Source organism: Prosopis cineraria, unplaced genomic scaffold (assembly GCF_029017545.1).
Source record: "Prosopis cineraria cultivar Desert tree isolate PC_DT_omini unplaced genomic scaffold, ASM2901754v1 PC6, whole genome shotgun sequence".
In the NCBI taxonomy this organism is placed as follows: domain Eukaryota; kingdom Viridiplantae; phylum Streptophyta; class Magnoliopsida; order Fabales; family Fabaceae; genus Prosopis; species Prosopis cineraria.
This window is the reverse complement of record NW_026555337.1, coordinates 5,607,299-5,626,917: the sequence shown is the minus strand read 5'-3', so window position 1 is coordinate 5,626,917 and position 19,619 is coordinate 5,607,299. Positions and strand designations below refer to the sequence as shown.

Below are 19,619 nucleotides of genomic sequence, written 5' to 3'. Positions count from 1 at the left end.
ATCAATCTTCATGTCTACTGGTAGGATTTTCTTCCAGACTGCAAAAGCCAGTGTACATTCTTTGGAAACATGATTGATATCCTCTTGAGAACCATTGCATAACGCACATTTTGGATCTAGTGTCATCCTCCTTCTAACCCTCTTGGTATTTGTAAGCAATCTACCTTTGAGAAAAAGTATATTATATGATAGTGAATGTTGTTGGGCTTTAAAAGGATAGTAGAAACATAAAGTTGGAATAGTAAAGATAAAAAACATTGAGATGAATGTGTGGAGATACATAATGATAAAATTCGAAATAAGCATATATGAAAAAAGTAAGTGTAGCATTTATTGAGGGGAAATTAGTAGAAAATCATTTGAAATGATTTGAACATATATGAAGAAGACGTAGGAGGCACCGATGAAGAGAGTAAAATAAATATTTTTGAGCTTTATAAAGAGAAGTAGAGGAAGGCCAAAAAAATCATTTATAAAAGTTGTTGACTGAAACCTCTCAACTAACAACATTTTTAGAAGCTTGATAAATGAGAGGGTGCAATGACATTGTACAATTTATATAGCCAATCTCACCTAGTAAAATGAGGCTTGCTGTTGTAACACAATTTGTCATCAAACTTCAGACCTCAAGGTTAGAATGAGGCTTCTTGTTGTATAACATAATTTGTCATTAAACTTCAGACCTCGAGGTCAAATGTCAGCCATGTTAGCTATTGACACCAGAAGCTGTGTTTAGCAATTCTACAGATTCAACACTTCTGCCCTTTAACCGTGACTGAATTGAGTAAATAATTCGGGAATATTTGAAAAAGAGTCATTTCCTTTGAAATGAAAGATGCTTACTAAGTGCTGAAGAAGACAAGAAATAAGCTACATGCTACATATAAACAAGCACGAAGGCTGGCTCCAACTTCAGACCTCAAGGTCAGATGTCATCTAATGTCAGCAACTCAATACACTGTGTTTAGCGATTACATATTCAATTTTCTTGTCCTTGAACTGTGACTAAATTGCAATACGGGAACATTGGAGAGAGACAATTGCTTTGTAATGCAAGACATTTCAGTATTAATACCAAGTGTTGGCAAAGACAAGTATATTAGAGAAATAAACTTTTCATTAGCTGGAATATATGTAAGCACCAAGGCAGGCCAATATCGTCTCAGAACTCCAAGCCCTCACTTATTTATTTATTTATTTTTTCCAAAGAGGGGAGTTATGAATAACTAATTCAAAATATTGTCTAGCTGGGACCCCAGCAGCTCAGGTACATGACCGTCCCTAAGGACTCCTCAGATTGATGTGGATGGTCATCTTTTAGTCTGGTGGAGGCCATGGCTGAAGAGGAAGAAGAAAGCTTGTTTGCTTGAGACAGAAACCTCACTTGACCTTTCAGATGTAGTTGAGCTGATCTGAAAGCATGGTTCCACCTACACACGCCTTGGTCCTTCAAGGCTTCCACAACTCCAACACCTGATGCGACACTCACAAGCTTTACTAGCCGAACCCATCTTTTAATTCTTCTGTAACTAAGGCTTGTGTCACTCAAGAATAAAATCAGTGTATGCTTTGATGGAGGAAAGTGAAGTGAATGTAGATGTTTATATAGAGAGAGGGAAGCTTGAGATGCTGAAGTTGTTGCCGAAAGAAGGAAAAGGCCAAATATAAAGAGAAAAATCAGGGGCTGAAAAAATTGTGCAAGTGGTTTTGGAGGTAGTGGAAGGCCATGGTTCTACAATTTATTGGCTGAGCTTCCGGCCCAAGTTCAATGCATCGTCCTCAAAGGGACTACGTATCTTTATCGCAAGGTTGTCACACATTGCTTCTTCCCATGTGGCTGTCTTCTGAGTTGATTACTGCTTGCTTCAAAACTCAGGAAGGAGTTTGGATCAAGTGTTTGCAAGCCTCAAGTACTAATAATTAATTAATAGTATGAATGGATACATGGCACATTGACTGACTGGGGCAGACAGTGGCATTGCGTTACTCATTAAACCATTTTTTATTTACTTTTCAAGTGATCAAGAATTGTATGGTAACTGCAGCATACTAATATAAATAATTAAATAAAAAAGCAATATATCTTTTTTTTGGAAAAAAAAAAGGCACTATTTCATTAAAAAAAACAAAAAGCAGTAAATTTTCAAGCGCTCAAGAATTTAATTTTGCTCATACAATAATTTTCTGGTTGGGAAAATCTTTTGTCCCTTTGAATGTTTTGACTTTTGCATATGATAAATGCCGACATATTGTTGTCTATAAAACAATTCAAAAGGTTTAGGTTAAATGAATCTCTACTGTACATTAAAAAAACTACTATTAATTTGTAAAAGAATGATTGAAAATTATACATTCATCACATAATAAATATCACAAGTAATGTAAAACTTTTCACTTTATCCAACAGATTACCAAGTGATCCAACAAGAATTGTACACTAGTAAACATAATTTCTCTCCCAAATTATATATTTCATTCTCCCAAACTTCATAAAAATAATTGTTCCCCATAATAAATAAGTAATTATTTGCTTCTCATGATATCATGTATTCATTAATTTAACATATCGTTTTTCATCAAAAATGGGAGGCAATTATGTAATCTGTAATCAAAATTTAAAAAATGGAAGCCATGTGCCCAACTTCCATTCTGTTTTAATTTCCTCCTAAGATTTCAATGATACCTACTTTTGTGTGCGCGGGCAGGGGTATTTTAATCTTAAGTTGGAGTGTTGATTTTCTTTTTTAAATCAGCCAAGCATTCGAGTTGTGAAGAAATGCTGATAGGGTATGAATCTCTAAGTTAAGAGGAAGCACATCTGCGTGCCAAAGTGAAAAGGGCGACGGACACTTGTGTTACGTGGAAAAAAAAAAAAAAAGAAAAAATCTGACAATTCGATTAGTGCTTGTCAAAATTTACATCATTCTGTCACCATGGAGGATCAACTAAAGCTAATATGGCACCAGAAAACTCATCCCCCCTTTTCTGGTTAGAGGAAGCTTAGAACCAAGAATTAATTACAAAAACGTTCTTTTCTGGCTTCTCTTCTGCTTTAATTGGGACCCCAACAGCTTAAGTACATCACGGTCCTCAAGGACTCTTCTGATTGCTTTGCCTTCTTGTCCTTGAGTCTTCTGGAAACCATAGCAGAAGAAGAAAGCTTCTTAGCCTGAGAGATGGACCTCGCTTGGTTCTTCAGATGTTGCTGAGCTGACCTTAAAGCAGAGTTCCATCTGCAAACTCCTTGGTCCTTCAAGGCCTCAACAACTCCAACACTTGTTGCCACAATCCAAGCTTTGCTTGCAGAACTCATCTTATAATTCTCCTTAAAACACTGTTTGCTTTGCTTTTCGTATGACAGAAAAGGAACGGGGTGAGTAATGGAACCCTAGCGGGATTTGGTTTTGATGGAGCAGACGAGAGGAAGGTTTGTTTTATATAGGGAAGCTTGAGAAGGGAAAGTAGGTAGATGAAGGAACAGGCCAAAACTGGGAAAACCAGAGGCCGTAAGCAAGTGGTTTTGGGACGCAGGACCATATACTTACGTCACTTGGATTTAGATTTTGAGAGGGTAAGCTTCACGTAAAATGACAACCCGCACGCGGTTTGGATCTCATAAAAAATTATCATACCCCCAGTTTGCAGGAAAAGAATTGAAACTGCTTCTTGTTATTATTATTTTTTTTTTCGGGGTCTTTTGAAGAAATAAATGAGTCTTACTTCGCCAGAATATGGATCCGTATTCGTTGCTCATCACTCTTGTTAGTGATTCTTACCCTTTATTTTGTCTAAAATGATCTTTGTCCTTAATTTTAAATTAATTTTTAAAATTTTAAATATTATATTTGTCAAAATAAAATTATAAAATTTTTTATTAAATCTTAAATGTCTAAAATATATCTAAATAATTAATTTATAAAAATTATAAAAGATTTAATATTAAATTGGATGATCTAAATTATATTTAAACTATTCAAAATATATTTGTATAGTCAATTTATAAAAGATATAAAAAATTTATATTAAATTAAATTATTTCAATTAAATCTGAACAAATAAAATTGATTATCAACAGATTTATTAAAAATTTAATCTTTTTTATGCATTTTTATTTTGATTAATATAAAATAAAAATAAAAATTTAAATCTAAATTGTTGTGCATGATAGTGCTTATCATGTAATGAGCACTGAGAACAATCCAGATTTAACATTAAAAAGTTTTATAATTTTTATTTTGATAAATAAACATTTAAAATATTTAAAAATTAATTTAAAATTAAGGGCAAAAATCATATTAGAACAAAATGAAGGGTTAGGATCACTCACCAATGCTCATCATGATGAGCACGAAATGCGGATCCCAAGAATATAGAGTAGTAAAACTGTTTCAGCAAGCGGCTGGTAATAACAAAAAGAAAATAATATTCTACTTATATATCGTTCAAAGAGTTTCCCATCGAGCCACACATATTGATGGGCTTTTCATCCATTTCTTCGGGTGGACCACGTATGTACTATAAGTAGAGTCAAGCGTTTGTAATCAAAACATGCGTGAATGGAAATTTACAGGATACGGTGCAAATGAGGAAAGGGATTTAAGCTGTATGCGTTTCATTTCCGTGACGCTTTGTATTCTTATTCACTTACTTTATTCTCAGTTTTTCAGCTTTGATGCATTTTAAAATCCAATCTTCCGATTCTTGTACTACCTTTACTTGGCTATATTAATCAGAATTCAGAAATTCTTGGACATACTGTTCATCTAAGTTCAGTTTGCAAAGGGCTGATTCTGTTTTTTAAAAAAAAAACGCGCACACAAGTACAGGTTCTTCACAGTCAATCATCCTTTTCTATATCAAATGGACATAGTAGAAATTTTCAAGTGTTCATATCAAAATCATGCTGGTGATTCACAGTGGACAAGCAATTTCCTTTCAAGTTTTGAAAATCTATCTCATGACTGCAACTTAGTACTAGTTCTTTGTTTATCAACACCACAGTTAGATAATCGTTGCCTTAAACCATGATTAAATTGTAGGAAAAATTGGAATAAGCATAAATCCCTCGCACCTTTTTTTCCCTCGCGTTTTAGTTTCTCAGAAAATTGAAGGGCATGCAATTTCCACTGTAAGAGGAAGTTTATGAAAGCGAAAAATGATGATAAACGCACAAGTTGAATGGAGAAAAAGAGTTTCATTAATAACATTATATATACAAGCACCAAGGAAGGACTAAATAATAGCCCCTGAATTATCAGCCTCCATGTTGTTGAAAGAGATGGCCGATAAATCAGTTCAATCCAAAAATATAGTTTAGTTGGGACCCCAGCAACTTAAGTACATGACCGTCCTTAAGGACTCCTCAGCCTGCTTTGTGTGGCTATCTTTTAGTCTGGTGGAGGCCATGGCAGAAGAGGAAGAAGAAAGCTTGTTTGCTTGAGACAGAGACCTCACTTGAGTTCTCATTTGTTGCTGAATTGATCTGAACGCATGATTCCACCTACACACGCCTTGATCCTTCAAGGCTTCCACAACTCCGACACTTGCTGCAACACTCCAAGCTCTGCTTGCTGAACTCATCTTTTAATTCTTCTGTAACTAAGGTTGGTTCAGCTCAGTGGTAAAATGAATATATGTTTTGATGGAGGAAGATGAAGTGAGTGTGGTTCTTTTATACAGAGAAGGAAGCTTAAGATGCTTATGTTTTGATGGAGGAAGATGAAGTGAGTGTGGTTCTTTTATACACAGAAGGAAGCTTAAGATGCTTTAGTTGCTGAAACTAGAAAATGACCAAAGATAAGGAGAAAAACCAGGGGCTGCAAAATTGTGTAGGTGGTTTTGGTGGCTTAGAAGCCCATGGTTCTTTATTTTATTGGGTGAGCTTCATATTCAAGTTAAATGTATCCTCCTCGATAGGATCACATGTCTTTATCACTAGGTTGTCACACATGGCCACTTGCCATTTAGCATGATTCCCATTAGGCCTTTTGATTTTATTACCCTCCAAAAGACCCCTATCTTTTGAGTTGATCATTACTTTTCAAGACAAAGGAAACGCACGTTGAATCCAGTTATTCGAGGCTGAGACAATTAATAATGAAACCAAAATTATAAAACAGTGATCACCTGACTAACACATTACACACTAGCTGATTCTATTGTGAATGGATGCATTGCACATTGAGGCAAGGCATTACTTTACTAATTAATTCCATATTCTTTGTTTACTTTTCAAGTTCTCAGTAGCTGCAACATACTGATATCAATAATTGAATTACAATATATCAGCACATTATTTTTCAAAAATCTTTGGCCCCTAGGAATATTGACGTTATGGTCAATGCCTGTCTTCTAATGTCTATTAAGAACAGTAAAAAATGTTGTGAAGTAAATAAATCTCAACCATTTGGCCTAGGATAAAATAAATAAAACTCTACTATATACTAATAAACTAATACTATTGATTTGTAAGAGAATTATTAACATACATTGGTATGGTGATATTAAAAAGAAATCATATCTTCATATAATTGATACATGTCTATATGGCTTTCCACTCACACTGAAGTTATAGAGAATTATTCACTCCCCAGTTATTTTTGATTCAGAAATTCAGGGCAACAAGTAGTTAAATCAAACATTTTTAATTTTAATTGCGAAGCACACAGTTCATAGGATAGAATTTCCTCATTTTAACATTTTTTTTAATCAAAGACGAAAAAATTGAGAGGCAATTATATAATAATCTCTGTAAACAAAATTCACAAAATGACAGCCACATCCATTCTGTTATCCTTCTAAAATTTTAATCATAACCAGCTCTGTATTTTCCTTTCTATGTTCAGTTGGCATGGTTGTTTTCTTTTTTAAATACAGCACGTATCAGTATGTAAATGTTGAAACTCTTTAGAAGGATGAAGCACATCTTCACAGAACTCAAAATAGAGATTAACACATGCTTAACTTGAAAAAATCAGGCGTTTCTATTACTGTCATCGAAGTTTACATCACTCCACCATGGAGAATTAACTAAAACTAACACGACGCCGGAAAATTCATCCCCAATTTTCTGGTTTGAGGAAGCTTAGAACTAAGAAGTAATTACAAAAAAATGTTCTTCCCTTCTGCTTTAATTGGGTCGTCTTTTAGCCTGGAGGAAAGCAGAGTATAAAATAAAATAAAATTGGTTTGATTATATTAATTGAAAAAATATTTTAAAATTTAAAAATGAATCGAATGATTATAATTAATAATAGAAATCAATTAAAGTAATTATAATTTTTAATAATTAAATTTAGTATATTCTTAAAATAAGAAAAATAATTATTTTTGTTACAAAAATAAAAAAGAAAAAGTTTTAAAAATAACTAAATGAAAAACACTCATTTAAACAAATTTTTAATTTTTTTTACTTTTAAAGACAAAAAATAATTTTTAAAAATAAAAAATAAACAAGCCCTGGGTTTCTTACTTTTATATAGAATGTAGAGAGAAGATTCATGTGTGAGTGTGATCCATCCGGTGAAACGGAAGAAGAAAACGCCAAACTTCATGGAAAACCAGGGACTTCGCAACAATTCCTGGGACGGGAAAGCCTCTGGTTTTTGGAGGCCTTTTCCCTTTTTAATGTGCTGAAAGATATTAAAGGAAGGGAAAATTACAATAAAGGATTACGGGATAAAATTAATTATTCTACAAAACTAAATAATTTTGATATTATTTATAGGATCAAATGATTTAGATGTAATAAAATTTATTATGAAAAGATAAAACTATCTTTTATATATATATATATATATATATTTGTTATAATAAAAAAATTAATTGTTGTTAAAATTAAAATAAATTTTTTTAATGGAGACTTATTTATTAAATTACCACACTTTTTCTTTATCACCAAGTCAATATTTTAAAATTGTTATTTGTTAGTGAAGAAATTAATTATTGTTAAAATAAAAATAATATTTAATTTTTTTGAATGAAACTTATTCATCAAAGCATAATACTTATTCCTCTCAATTGTCAAGTTAATTTTTTAAAATTATTAATAAAGAAATTAATTGTTATTAAAATAAAAATAAAACTTTTTTTAATGAGAACTTATTGTTAAACATACTCCTTCCGTTAAAAAATATTAGATATTTTTTGAGGGGTTAGATGTTCAAAAATATAATATATTTTTAATCTTTCAAAGTGTCATCATTACTTTTTTTTAAAGTATCCCTATTGATGATGACTTTATATTTATCATAAAATAATTAATAGAAATAAATATAAAAAATAAGATTAATTTAAAAGTAGGTAAGAAATTCATTAAAGGGTAAGATTGTTAAAAATACCTTATATTTTTTAACAGAGATAGTATATATATACATGAGGGGTAATTTTATTTTTTACAGTAATTTTTAATTACATTTAAGTTATTTAGTGCTTCAGAATAATATTAGAATGATAAATTTTGTCCAATGATTTTTAATTATGATTTTCCCTTAAAATAACCCACGCAATGAAACGGGGAAGGAAAAAAAAAAAAAAAAAAAAACAATCAAGAAAGAAAGAAATGACAAAATGATAAAGTTGTCTCAGTCTTTATCCTCTCGCTCCGCTGGATGTGCCCATGTCAGTGTCACGTGCCAAGTGCCAACAACGGCTACCCAATTGCATTATAGAGAAGACACCACTGGAATTTAAAAAAAAAAAAAATTGAAAACTATTTGAATTTATTAAAATGATAAAATTATCTCTATTTTTTGAAATTATTCTCTGATTTTAAAAATAAAACATTAAAAATCTCATTTGAATCAGTGTTTTATTTTTTAAAAAAAAAAAATATCTTTGATCTATTTTTATTTTTATTCTTAAAGCACACTACCTACTACATTTTACTATTGAAAAGTAACCTAACCAATAATTATTATAAATCATCAGAATTAATTATTAGCTTCTAAATTTTTTAAATTTACATGATCAAACACATGTTTTTCTTAATTTGGAAAACAATTTGGAATCTTTATTAAACAAAAACATTTAAAAACAGAAAAATAAAAATATGATGAAATAGGCCTCATCATTCCTCTTATTTTTTATTAGGTTAAAGATTATTTTTATCTTTGAACAATATATAAAAAGTTATAAATATCATAAATTTAATTATGAATTAATTTTATTTTTTAATTTTAAAAATTTTCTTTCTCATTACCTTCTCATTTTCTTATCATTAGTTAATTGTTAGAAGGACCCATGTTATATTTTTTTAATATTTTTTATTATAAAATATTTAAATTGAGAGATAAAAATAACCCTTCAAATAGGACTTGAGGGGCAAAAGTGACCCTTAACCTGATAAAAGGTATTTTAAAAATTGTGAGATCTACTCATAACTAACGGACGTTATGTATTTTTAACGTTAGGATAATGAGAGGATTCTTAAAGTTGAGAGATAGAATTAACTCATAGTTGAGTTTAGGATATTTGTAACTTTTTGTGTACACTGGACAAAAATGACCCTTAATCTTTTTTGATTTTACTCCCTCCGTCTCAAATTATAGAGTATTTTTAAATGAATTTCTCTGTCTCAAAATATAAAACACTTTGAATAAATTAAGATTTTATTAAATATATTAATTTTAATATTATCATTTCTCTCTCTATAATTAATTTATGTCCTTTTTTTTAAATATTAAATGATGGATATTTTTAAAAGTTTATATTTTTATTTTGAAAAAGATAAGATTGTTAAGTATATTAAATGAAATTTATTAGTATGTAAAATTTTATCTAAAAATATTTTATAATTTGAGATAGAGAGTGCAAGTTACTTATCTTGTAATTCCTTCAGTTTTATTTGTAGGGTATTTTTTAAAAATAATTTTTATTCTAAAATATAGAATGTAATAATTAAATCATTTTTTAATTTTATTTTTAATTAATGTAAAGATATTTAATATAGTTATATCATTATTTAAAATTATAAATATTTTTTTTATAATATGAAAAAATAAAAATTATTAGTTTTTAAATGTGATGGGAGAGAGTATATTTAAAAGTAGGGCTGCACAAGAGACTGGACGGGATTGAACTTTAATCTGACCCGAAGTCTGGTCCTTTTTATGAAAAGGATTGGCTTAGGTAACCCGTAGTCCGGTCTGGTCCTGTGAAAACCCGGAGACTAACAAGACTGGACTTGGTCCATAGGACTGGGAGACTGGTCTTGTTAGTCCAATACCCACTTGGCCTTTTTTTTCTTTTTTTTCTCTATGATGATCAATAATCTATTTCAATTTAACAAACTCAATTAAGATAATAAAACACTTATAATCATAATAAATCCATAATAATTTCTAAAACCAAGAAAATAATATTTTAGTTACAGTCCAAACTCTAAATGATTTAAATACATAACTTCAATAAAAAATCAGAGGAAAGACCGAAAATAGATCAGAGGAAAAAAATCAACAAGAACAGAAGTAATAAAAATCAATCCACAAACATGTTCCTTCAAAGTTTGAACAGATCAAGATCAGAGTACAAAGTGTAAGGCAGGGGCTAGAAGCTTTGGCACACTGAAAAAATTGAGAATGAGAGCAAAGTTGAGTGAGTGGCTGAGACGCTAAGTGCTGTTGAGTAATAGTGTTGAGGTTTTTTTTTCGATCAGAGTGCAAAGTACAAGGCAGGATTAAGACTTTTTTTCTAAGGCTTATTAATTAATAATTTATAAATTAATTTTAATTATATTAAAATAATTATATAAGACCAAATCGGACTACTTAGTCCAAATGCTTGGTCTCTAGTCTGGTCTTATCCAAAAAATCAGTCCTGTCTTTTTAATTTTTTTAGTCCTATAGGACCAGCATTTTACAGGACTGGACAGGACTGAATTTTTATATGTCAGACCGGACCGAACGAGACCACAAAACTTTTACACAGTCCTATTTAAAAGTGTATATTTGATTATTGATCACGGATGTAGCGGGATTGAGAACCAAAAAACGGCTGGTTTTCCAGCGAACTAGTGAAGTTGTTGGCTTCTTTTTCCGGACCAACTTGTTATTGGTAATTAATAGGTAAATTACTCGGCCTCGGCAAAATTTTGCATATGATATTGGATAAATAGGTAAATTAGTAACGCAAAGAATATAATTATGTCGGGTAGTACGGTCCCAAAAAAAGTAAAAGCCTCAGACAGGATAAATCAAGAGTCTGGCGTAATCTTTATTTTTTGGCAAATTGTCCTTCATGTCATAAAAAGAAATTATTTATCACAATACTACATTTTCAATAATATTTACCTAAAAATTAAATTTTTTTGTCAATCTATTTAATTTTTAAAAAATAAATATGTCCCATCATTTCGCTCTTCAATCAAATTTTTTTTATTAAAATTTAGTTTCTATCAAATCAAATTCTATTTAATTTTAAAATAATTAAATATACATCTCATTCTCTTTTTCTTCCAACTAAGTTCTAATCAATTCTCTAAGTAAAATCTAAATCATACAATTTTTATTTCAATCTTATTAACTCCATGAAAGATTAAATAATCAATTGAAGTTTTTAATCAATTGAAATTAAAATATTAATGTTTAATACAATATTAAACACTTGGATTAACCGAATCAATTACCACGAATCTCTAAAATTATCAAACGAGATGCTTTAAGTGATATTAAGTTATCATATATAAAAATAATAAAATTGCTAGCATATTTTAGATTATACCATAAGTGATATTAAATGACTGTAGATCCTTAAAATTGTTCAATTGAGATATTGTAAATGACACTAAATCATTGTAACATCTCTATTTTTACTCCTCAAAACTAAATAAAAAAACTATAATCATATAAATATTAAAAAAATTGTGTTTAACAAAATATATTAGTAGAGTTTAATTTTTAAGATATTAAAAAAGTACTATAAAAATTACATAATATGTGGGTGGGGAAAATTTTATAGATTATTAATTATTAAAAAGAAAAGAAGGAAGAAGGTTAAAAGAAAAAAACACAAAAAGAAAGATAGAATGGATAGCGAAATGTAGAGCCACTAACTTATCTTATTATTTCTAATTCTATTTATTCTTCTATACATATCACTTCCTCTTTATTTATTTCTGCCTTCTTCTCGCACAGTACATAGTGAAAAATTGAGATGGAGAGGTCCATAATAAGATATTTTATACATAATCTTTATAATAAGATATTTTATATATGATCTCAAGCTTTTTTAAATTATATAAGTATTTTAAATATTTTTTTAATCACACTCTCTTTGATTTTTTATTTTTTGATGATAGAAAACTTAAAGCCAGATATAGTTTGAGTTTTTAAAAATTTTAATTAATTATTTAATTTTTAATGAAATTAAGGATGTTAAAATAAAAATTGTATAATTTAAATTTTACTTAAATAATTGATTAAAATGTAGTTGGAAGAGAGAAAAAATAAAATATATATTTAATTTTTTTAAATTAAGTAAAACTATCTGACAAAAAAAATTCCGCCAATGAAAAAGATAATGAGATAAATATTTATTTTTTAAATTAAATAGAGTTTTCTGTACGTTCTTGATAAAAATATTTTTTTGAAACTATTAACACCGAATTTTAAATTTATGACATTTAAATAAATATTATTAAAAAAGTAGTATTATAATAAATAATTTCTTTTATAACATGAAGGTCAATTTGCCCTATTTTTCCAAATTTTGAATCGAGCGTCTAGGTACTGTTGAGTGGCAGACTTCGGTTCAACAATCTATGTTCATTTTGATAGAATAATCGAAACAGGCACACTTCTCATTTTCTGATTTCCACATGAAAATCCACTTTGCTATTTTTCCGCCGCTGTGGCTTGAGTTCCAGTCCTCTTTCCCAGTATATATGAGCCTGGACTGTAACAAATTCCTGATCAGACAGAATTCTTCCTAGTCGTACAAAATATTCTTGTTCTACACTTGTCGGATCAGTTTTTCAGGGAAAATAAAGGCTTCGCACGAAGTGGAGTTTCCACGCTGAAACGAAGCATATGAAAGTAAAAAGAAAAACACCACCAACGAGCATGCTTGAAATTCGCAAGTGTTAGATCACACTGCATCTAACATTTATCAAAATTTACATCAGTCCTTTCGACTTTCACAAGGGTCCAAACAATTTTTTTGTTACAAAAAAGAAAGACGACGACGACGACGCCGCCGCCGCCCTTCGGTTCTAATTAGGACCCCAGCAGCTCAAATACATGACCGTCCTGAGGGAGTCTTCTGATTGATTTGCATTATCACCCTTACGTCTTCTGGAAACCACTGCAGAAGAAGAAGAAAGCTTCTTAGCCTGAGAGATAGACCTAGCCTGATTCTTCAGATGCTGCTCAATAGACCTCAAAGCAGAGTTCCACCTGCAAATTCCTTGGTCCTTGAAGGCCTCCACAACTCCAACACTCGTTGCTACAACCCAGGCTCTGCTCGCTGAACCCATGTTTCTATTCTTCTCAGAAACTATTGAAGTTCGCTAAAAGTGTTCTTCACTGAGGAATGGTATATCAGTGTCAAGATTTATGCTTGATGGAGAGGGGGAGGGATATGTGGTTGTTATATACAAGTGAGGTCTTAGATGCCTGAATCGGTAAAACAGAAGAAGAAAAGGCCAAACTTGTAGAAAACCAGGGTCTGTGCGAGAATTCCTGGGGGCGGGAAAGCCTCTGGTTTTTCCGCCCTTTCCCCTGTTTGATGGGCTAAAGATGTTAAAGTAATATTTATTTATTCTTTATCTCTATCAGTTTATCCTCTTCCTCTGCTGTATTAGCACATGTCAGCGACAAGTGTCAACAGCTGCCCAATCCCAAATTGCTTAGGGAAGAGAAATTTCCACGTAGCGACTCTCGCTTTGGACGCAAATGGCCTATCATTACATTATATTATATTATATATTATAGACGCGGGGGATGAAAACCAGGGGAATCAACACCTCTCGTTTTCTTGTGAAGTTCGTGGGTAATTAAATAATTCAAACTTGGCATCAATTTATATATGATAGTAAATAAATAGGTAAATTATTAATGTAAAGAAAATAATTATGTCGAGGAAGGATCATTATCATCATCTCTACTCCTTCCTTGGCTATATAATAAGATTTGAACAAAACATCCATTCTGAAATGAAGACACCATATTCTTAATGGAGTAGTGTTACTCCAACGATTGCCCCATCTATCATCACTATTCAGTATTTACATCAATCCTGTAAACCGGGGACGCGTAAATCAATCTCCCCGATGATTTTTCTTTCATTTTTATTGATATCCAGAGTCAGAACTCAGGAGAGCGGTCACAGTCACAGTTTAGATGCCCTTATCTCTAGAAAAACAAGAGCACGTATTTATATATACAATTATCAATATCAAAACTCCGAGGTGCACATTGATAGCAGGTTAGCACCCTAACTCTGTCACATAAATTTTGCTTTTCTAGCTGTTAGCCAGCACTCAAGTACGCGACTGTTCTTAGAGACTCCTCTGATGACTTTTTCACCTTCTCATTATTTCTTATCGGTTTCTTTGAAATGACTGAAGAAGCCTGAGCTTCTGACCTTGTCTGGCTGTTCCATTTGCAATACCTTTGATCCCTTCTTTTCTGTGTACCTTTCAGGGGTTGTAATCACTGCTTGAAATTGAAATTAGTTTAGTAAAACAAACTAAGATGAGTTCACCACTTGCATGGATCTTGCAGAAATGGTGTCATCATAGCCAATGGATCTCATTTATGGTGGGGCCATGTATCACTATATCAGCTACCAAATGAACCCAAAATCGTTAGTGATTCAACTTTGCATTCATTGGGGGATTCTTATGCGGCACATGGTTTTGCGAGAATCACTTGACGCTTGGTCTGTTATTTCAGACCCTAGTTTGGAAATGAATCCATTGTTTGTATTGAAGCAGGTGAGGTGGGGTCCAAAGAACCACCACATAGAAATGGTTAAAATCAAGTGTTGCTATCAATATCTACTCATCTCTTTTATCTCTCAATAAGGGATCACTTTTGCTACTGATCAACTTTACCTTTGAGATATACGGATACTTTGAATTCGACTCTGGATTATTTTTGTCCCTCAATGGCCATTATATGGGTTATTTAATTTTTGTCCCCGACATTAGCACTCTTAATGGCAGTTGTGTGGATCCCATCATTTGCATTTTTTTAATTTTTTTTATTAAAATTAATGATTATTTTTGCCTTTACATTTTTTCCTAAAGTTTGCGGCTACCTTAAAATTGATTTTTGGTATTTTTTCCTTAAATTATGTTTTAAATTTTATTCTCATAATAAAATATTACACATGGGTTCTAGCTTTCTTCTTCTCCCCAACATTCCTTTAGTATTTCTCTCCGGCTTTGCAAAGCCAACAATTCATGTCAAGCACAAATAAGCTAGAAAATTTTGAGGCTGAACTTAGTAAAATAATCATATTTTAATGTTCAAGCTTTTTTGGGTCAACTTGACAAATCCAAGCCAAATATGATCAAGTTAAGACTTTACGTGAATACTCAAATGAAAAATGTTTTAATATATAATCTGTAATTTTTTTAAAAAATAATTTTTGATTTCAGTATTCAGGCCAAACACTAACCCCAAACTTAATAATTTTACTGAGCTTCATTCTAAATTTTTTTAAGCTTAATTTAGATTTTGCTCGAATAACCAACTCTATTGCAAAAAGCATGGAGAAGAAGAGTGGAGGAGAGAGAACGTGGGGAGAAAAGAGAGGGGAGAGGAAGAAGAAGAATGAAACTCACACATAATATTTTATTATAAAAATACAATTTAAAACATTCAAAGATAAAAAAAAAATTTAAATTGAGTTTAAGGTACCACAAATCTCAAGAAAAAGGTTAGGGGAACATAACCATCAACCCTTATAAAAAAGTATTAAAAAATGCAAATGATGGATTTACATAACGGCCGTTAAGCACATTAATATGAAGGACAAAAATGACCTATATAACAGGACAAAAATAACCTAATGTGGGGTTTAGAATATCAAGAGATAATATGGGTAAAGTTCAAAGATAAATGTTACCTTTAACCCTATAAATAAAGCAAAATGCATATAAAGAACTTTTAAAGGATGCAGTTTCACCAATTACTACTCGAATTCATTCCAAGTGTCATGAAAGGTCATTGCTGAGCTTTATTTTATCAGATAGCTCAGTTTTAACGTAACCAGAAGAGCCACATTTATTGTCCATCAGTCTCGATCATCAATTATTATAATGGCTTCCTTTTCGTTAGACCAACAAAAATGCCATATATAAAACGGAACTGCTTACATATGCATAGACTCGCACTGCTGAGGGTTCGCCCTTGAATAAGGGGGAAGCTGTTTCTGGTTCAATTTGAAGCCATGAATGAGCTTGCCTCACAGGATCTGGCGCCCGCTGTGAGTGCGACGCAGCGAGGGAACTACAAGGTCAGGCGTCTTGCTGGACAAGAAGCCAACGTGAAGATGGTGGGAGCAAACAAGAAATACAAGTTGAAGAAAATAGAGAGCGCTGAAACGCTCATGCATGTTATATTGTGGTGACCCAGATAAATAAATACTCGTATAATAAACTCCATATGTTTTCGTTTTTATTTTTGTACCACGGTTCTCAGTTATCACTTTGTCAAGTGTTAGAGGAAAGGCTTTAAATATGCCATGTATATACATACATACATACATATATATACATATCCTCTGTTTTGTTTTCCACCATATCTAAACAAACATATCACACTTCTTTGTACGTAGCTATTTGATGTATGCATTTAACTTCTTTTTGTCTGTTCTTTGTTATTATCTCGGTCAAGTTTAGCCATTTAAATTTTATGATCCATAGAAAAAAAAAAAAATAGGTTCTAAATAAATTAAAGATGGGTGGATGAGGGGATCACATGCTTTACTTGCTCACATAATGATCATTTTATTATACGCATATATTCAAGCGTGCATCAAATGGAGCTAAATGTTTGACAAGAGAAAAGAACCCTAATAGCGGCTTCGTTAACTTGTTTCAAATTTTTTGCTTGAACAGAAAGTTCTCAGAGGTCCCTGAGCATGATAAACTAATTATTCAAGTCATTACTACGCAACGAGTAGCATTATACCTTCTCAAGTCAAGTGAGAGGGCTACTTTTCATTAATCATATTCTGTTTCTGATGTTAGAAGAGCACATAAAATAGGGTCTTTATTTAGACTCGACACAACAACTCTATGAACAGTACTCAGCTAGCTTGCAGGGTATTACTAGAGAAAATGAATACAAATTACACAAGCAGTAGTAGTAACAAGAAAAGATGATACTTGCCAGCTGACTCAAAAGTAATAAATGAGGATTTAGGTGTTAGGACCCCAGCAACTCAAATACATCACGGTGCGGAGGGTTTCTTCTGCTTGCTTGAACCTTCCAGCATCAGTAGTAATACTACTGGTTTTTCCTGCCTGATGATGAACATTATCATTAATCTGTGTCTTTTGCCTTGAGCATCCTTTCGGAGAACCAATCATGTATTGTTTCCTTGGACCTTTGATTCCTTCCATTTTCGGAACTACTTCGGAATATTTCACAGGTGTGATCAAGATCGGGTAGGCTTGATCAAACCATCTTCAAAAATTTCCATATATAACTAGTTCAACTTGTACTGCACTATAAATAAACAAATTAAATATACAAGTGGCCACCTGTCACGCTTGATTGTCTGCTTGGCGCTTAGCTTCAGATATCATAGTGAAAATTGAAAAACAAGGACAAGATTCTGTAATCTGCGGCAAAGATGAAGAGGTGTACGTGACATAAATTAAAAGCAGCTTGCTTAATATATATATATATATATATCCTCAATTAATCCATAACCAGCTTCTTCCGAAACCCTGATTCTTGTACTGTTGATTGAGTCTCACGTTAGAGTGAAAAAGGAATTGTAAAATATGTAGAAGCAGGATGAATATCAAGCACTGGATGAGAACGAATATATTCATGTGACCCCGTGTAGATCGGATAAGATTGATCGTCAATATATATATATATATATATTATCAGTGGAAAGTCCGAAAGATGAAGCATTTCCTCTCTTATCTTGGCACCTAAAAGGCCGTAGGGTACGTAGTAGGACTCACGCGAGCTGGCAAGCTCCAACTCATCAGGGGGCTTTCACTTCATGGAGTTATCAGCGGGAACTTATGGAAAGATAATTACACTGTGAAAGTGCCATTTCACACATCCTCTTTATGATGAAAATCGATAAGAGAGAAGATCTTTAATTTAAAAAAAAGACGAAATAATACGTCAATAACAAGTGGGGAGATTATATATGAGTGTATTGACAATATTTAATTATTTTTTTTATTAATCAGAATATAAACAATACAATACAATACAATACGCCCTAAGTACCGGATAATTTTTCTAAATTAAATGTTTATATATATTATTCAAGTTTGACTTTTTTTTTTACCTAATATATGAGTTGGATTCCGGTGCCCTAGGGCTATATGAACAGTAGTCCAACATCAAGATTGAAGCTTTCATGCACTCGGATTTAAATTCAGTGCTATCCTAGTGCACATACTAAGTACTTGTCTTATTTAACTAGTTGAAATTTATATTAATAATTTTAAATTTTAATAACTCGAATGAAACAAGCACTATGTGTCTGTACTTGAGACAGGAATCGAATCCAAATTCTCATATTCTTTTATACTGGTCTTAATAATTGTTACAGTCTTTAACTACTTAAGCGTTGGCTTGTTTAGCAAGCTTCAACCCCTATATATAACCATAGAGATCTTCCACACTAGAAGCAATTTCGAATCAATCTATGTTGTCTGAATCAAAATTAGATTAATCACATTTAATGTTATTTTCTTTTTTTATACTTTTTAGGGAAGATGACAATCAAATCTCTTTGAATTATATAAATAATATTTTAATTTTTTAAAATATCATAATTTTCTTGAAACCTTTGGAGACATTTCTGTTATCAAGAAATTAATGTAAATGATCAAATTGTCTTTAATTCAAATATCAACTTCTATTTATGAGTTTTATTTTAAGATTCACAATTTTTTTTAAATTATAAAATTTAATAATAATTCATAAATTTAAATTAATAATAATTTAATTATTTATACTAATTTTTTAATGACAAAAAAATTTTTAAAAACTTTATGAGAATTATAATATTTTAAAAAATTAAAATTTTATTTATATAATTTAAAAAATTATTAGCATATTCCCTACTTTTAATATCTTTTACTTTTAATGATGAGCCCCTCGCTTTTTAAAAAATATAGCTTCACGAGCCATTATTGATGAAGGAACTGTAAATAGGTATCTCTACGCAATATAATGAATATATGATTCATTCAAATTCATTAACCTGACAAGAGTTGACCAAACAGGGGAAGTGACTGACGAATGAGGTGACTTAGCTTATGCCAGGTTGAAACCTTCCATGTTATCCCTGGTAATTGCACACTATATATGCTTTAGCTTTGGAATTACAAGTCATGATTCAGTAAGCTTTTTCATCAGCAGTGGGTGCTTACTCTGATCCTTCATTCAGTGAAACCAGGAATTGAGAAAGAA

At 31.4% G+C, this 19,619-nt stretch overlaps 3 protein-coding genes across 3 annotated transcripts; all 3 read right to left on the bottom strand.

Annotated features, from left to right (window-relative positions):
• Window positions 1-2,874: 2,874 nt before the first annotated feature.
• Window positions 2,875-3,420, bottom strand: LOC129314404 (uncharacterized). Its single transcript, XM_054957848.1, has one exon. It carries the CDS (start codon window positions 3,311-3,313, stop codon window positions 3,053-3,055), a length of 261 nt encoding a protein of 86 aa, XP_054813823.1. The 5' UTR covers window positions 3,314-3,420; the 3' UTR covers window positions 2,875-3,052.
• Window positions 3,421-5,174: 1,754 nt separating this feature from the next.
• LOC129314427 (uncharacterized) lies at window positions 5,175-5,732 on the bottom strand. The gene has a single exon (XM_054957870.1). The coding sequence runs from the start codon at window positions 5,578-5,580 to the stop codon at window positions 5,314-5,316; it is 267 nt and encodes an 88-aa protein (XP_054813845.1). The 5' UTR covers window positions 5,581-5,732; the 3' UTR covers window positions 5,175-5,313.
• Window positions 5,733-13,059: 7,327 nt separating this feature from the next.
• LOC129314449 (uncharacterized) lies at window positions 13,060-13,652 on the bottom strand. The gene has a single exon (XM_054957886.1). It carries the CDS (start codon window positions 13,469-13,471, stop codon window positions 13,208-13,210), a length of 264 nt encoding a protein of 87 aa, XP_054813861.1. The 5' UTR covers window positions 13,472-13,652; the 3' UTR covers window positions 13,060-13,207.
• Window positions 13,653-19,619: the final 5,967 nt, after the last annotated feature.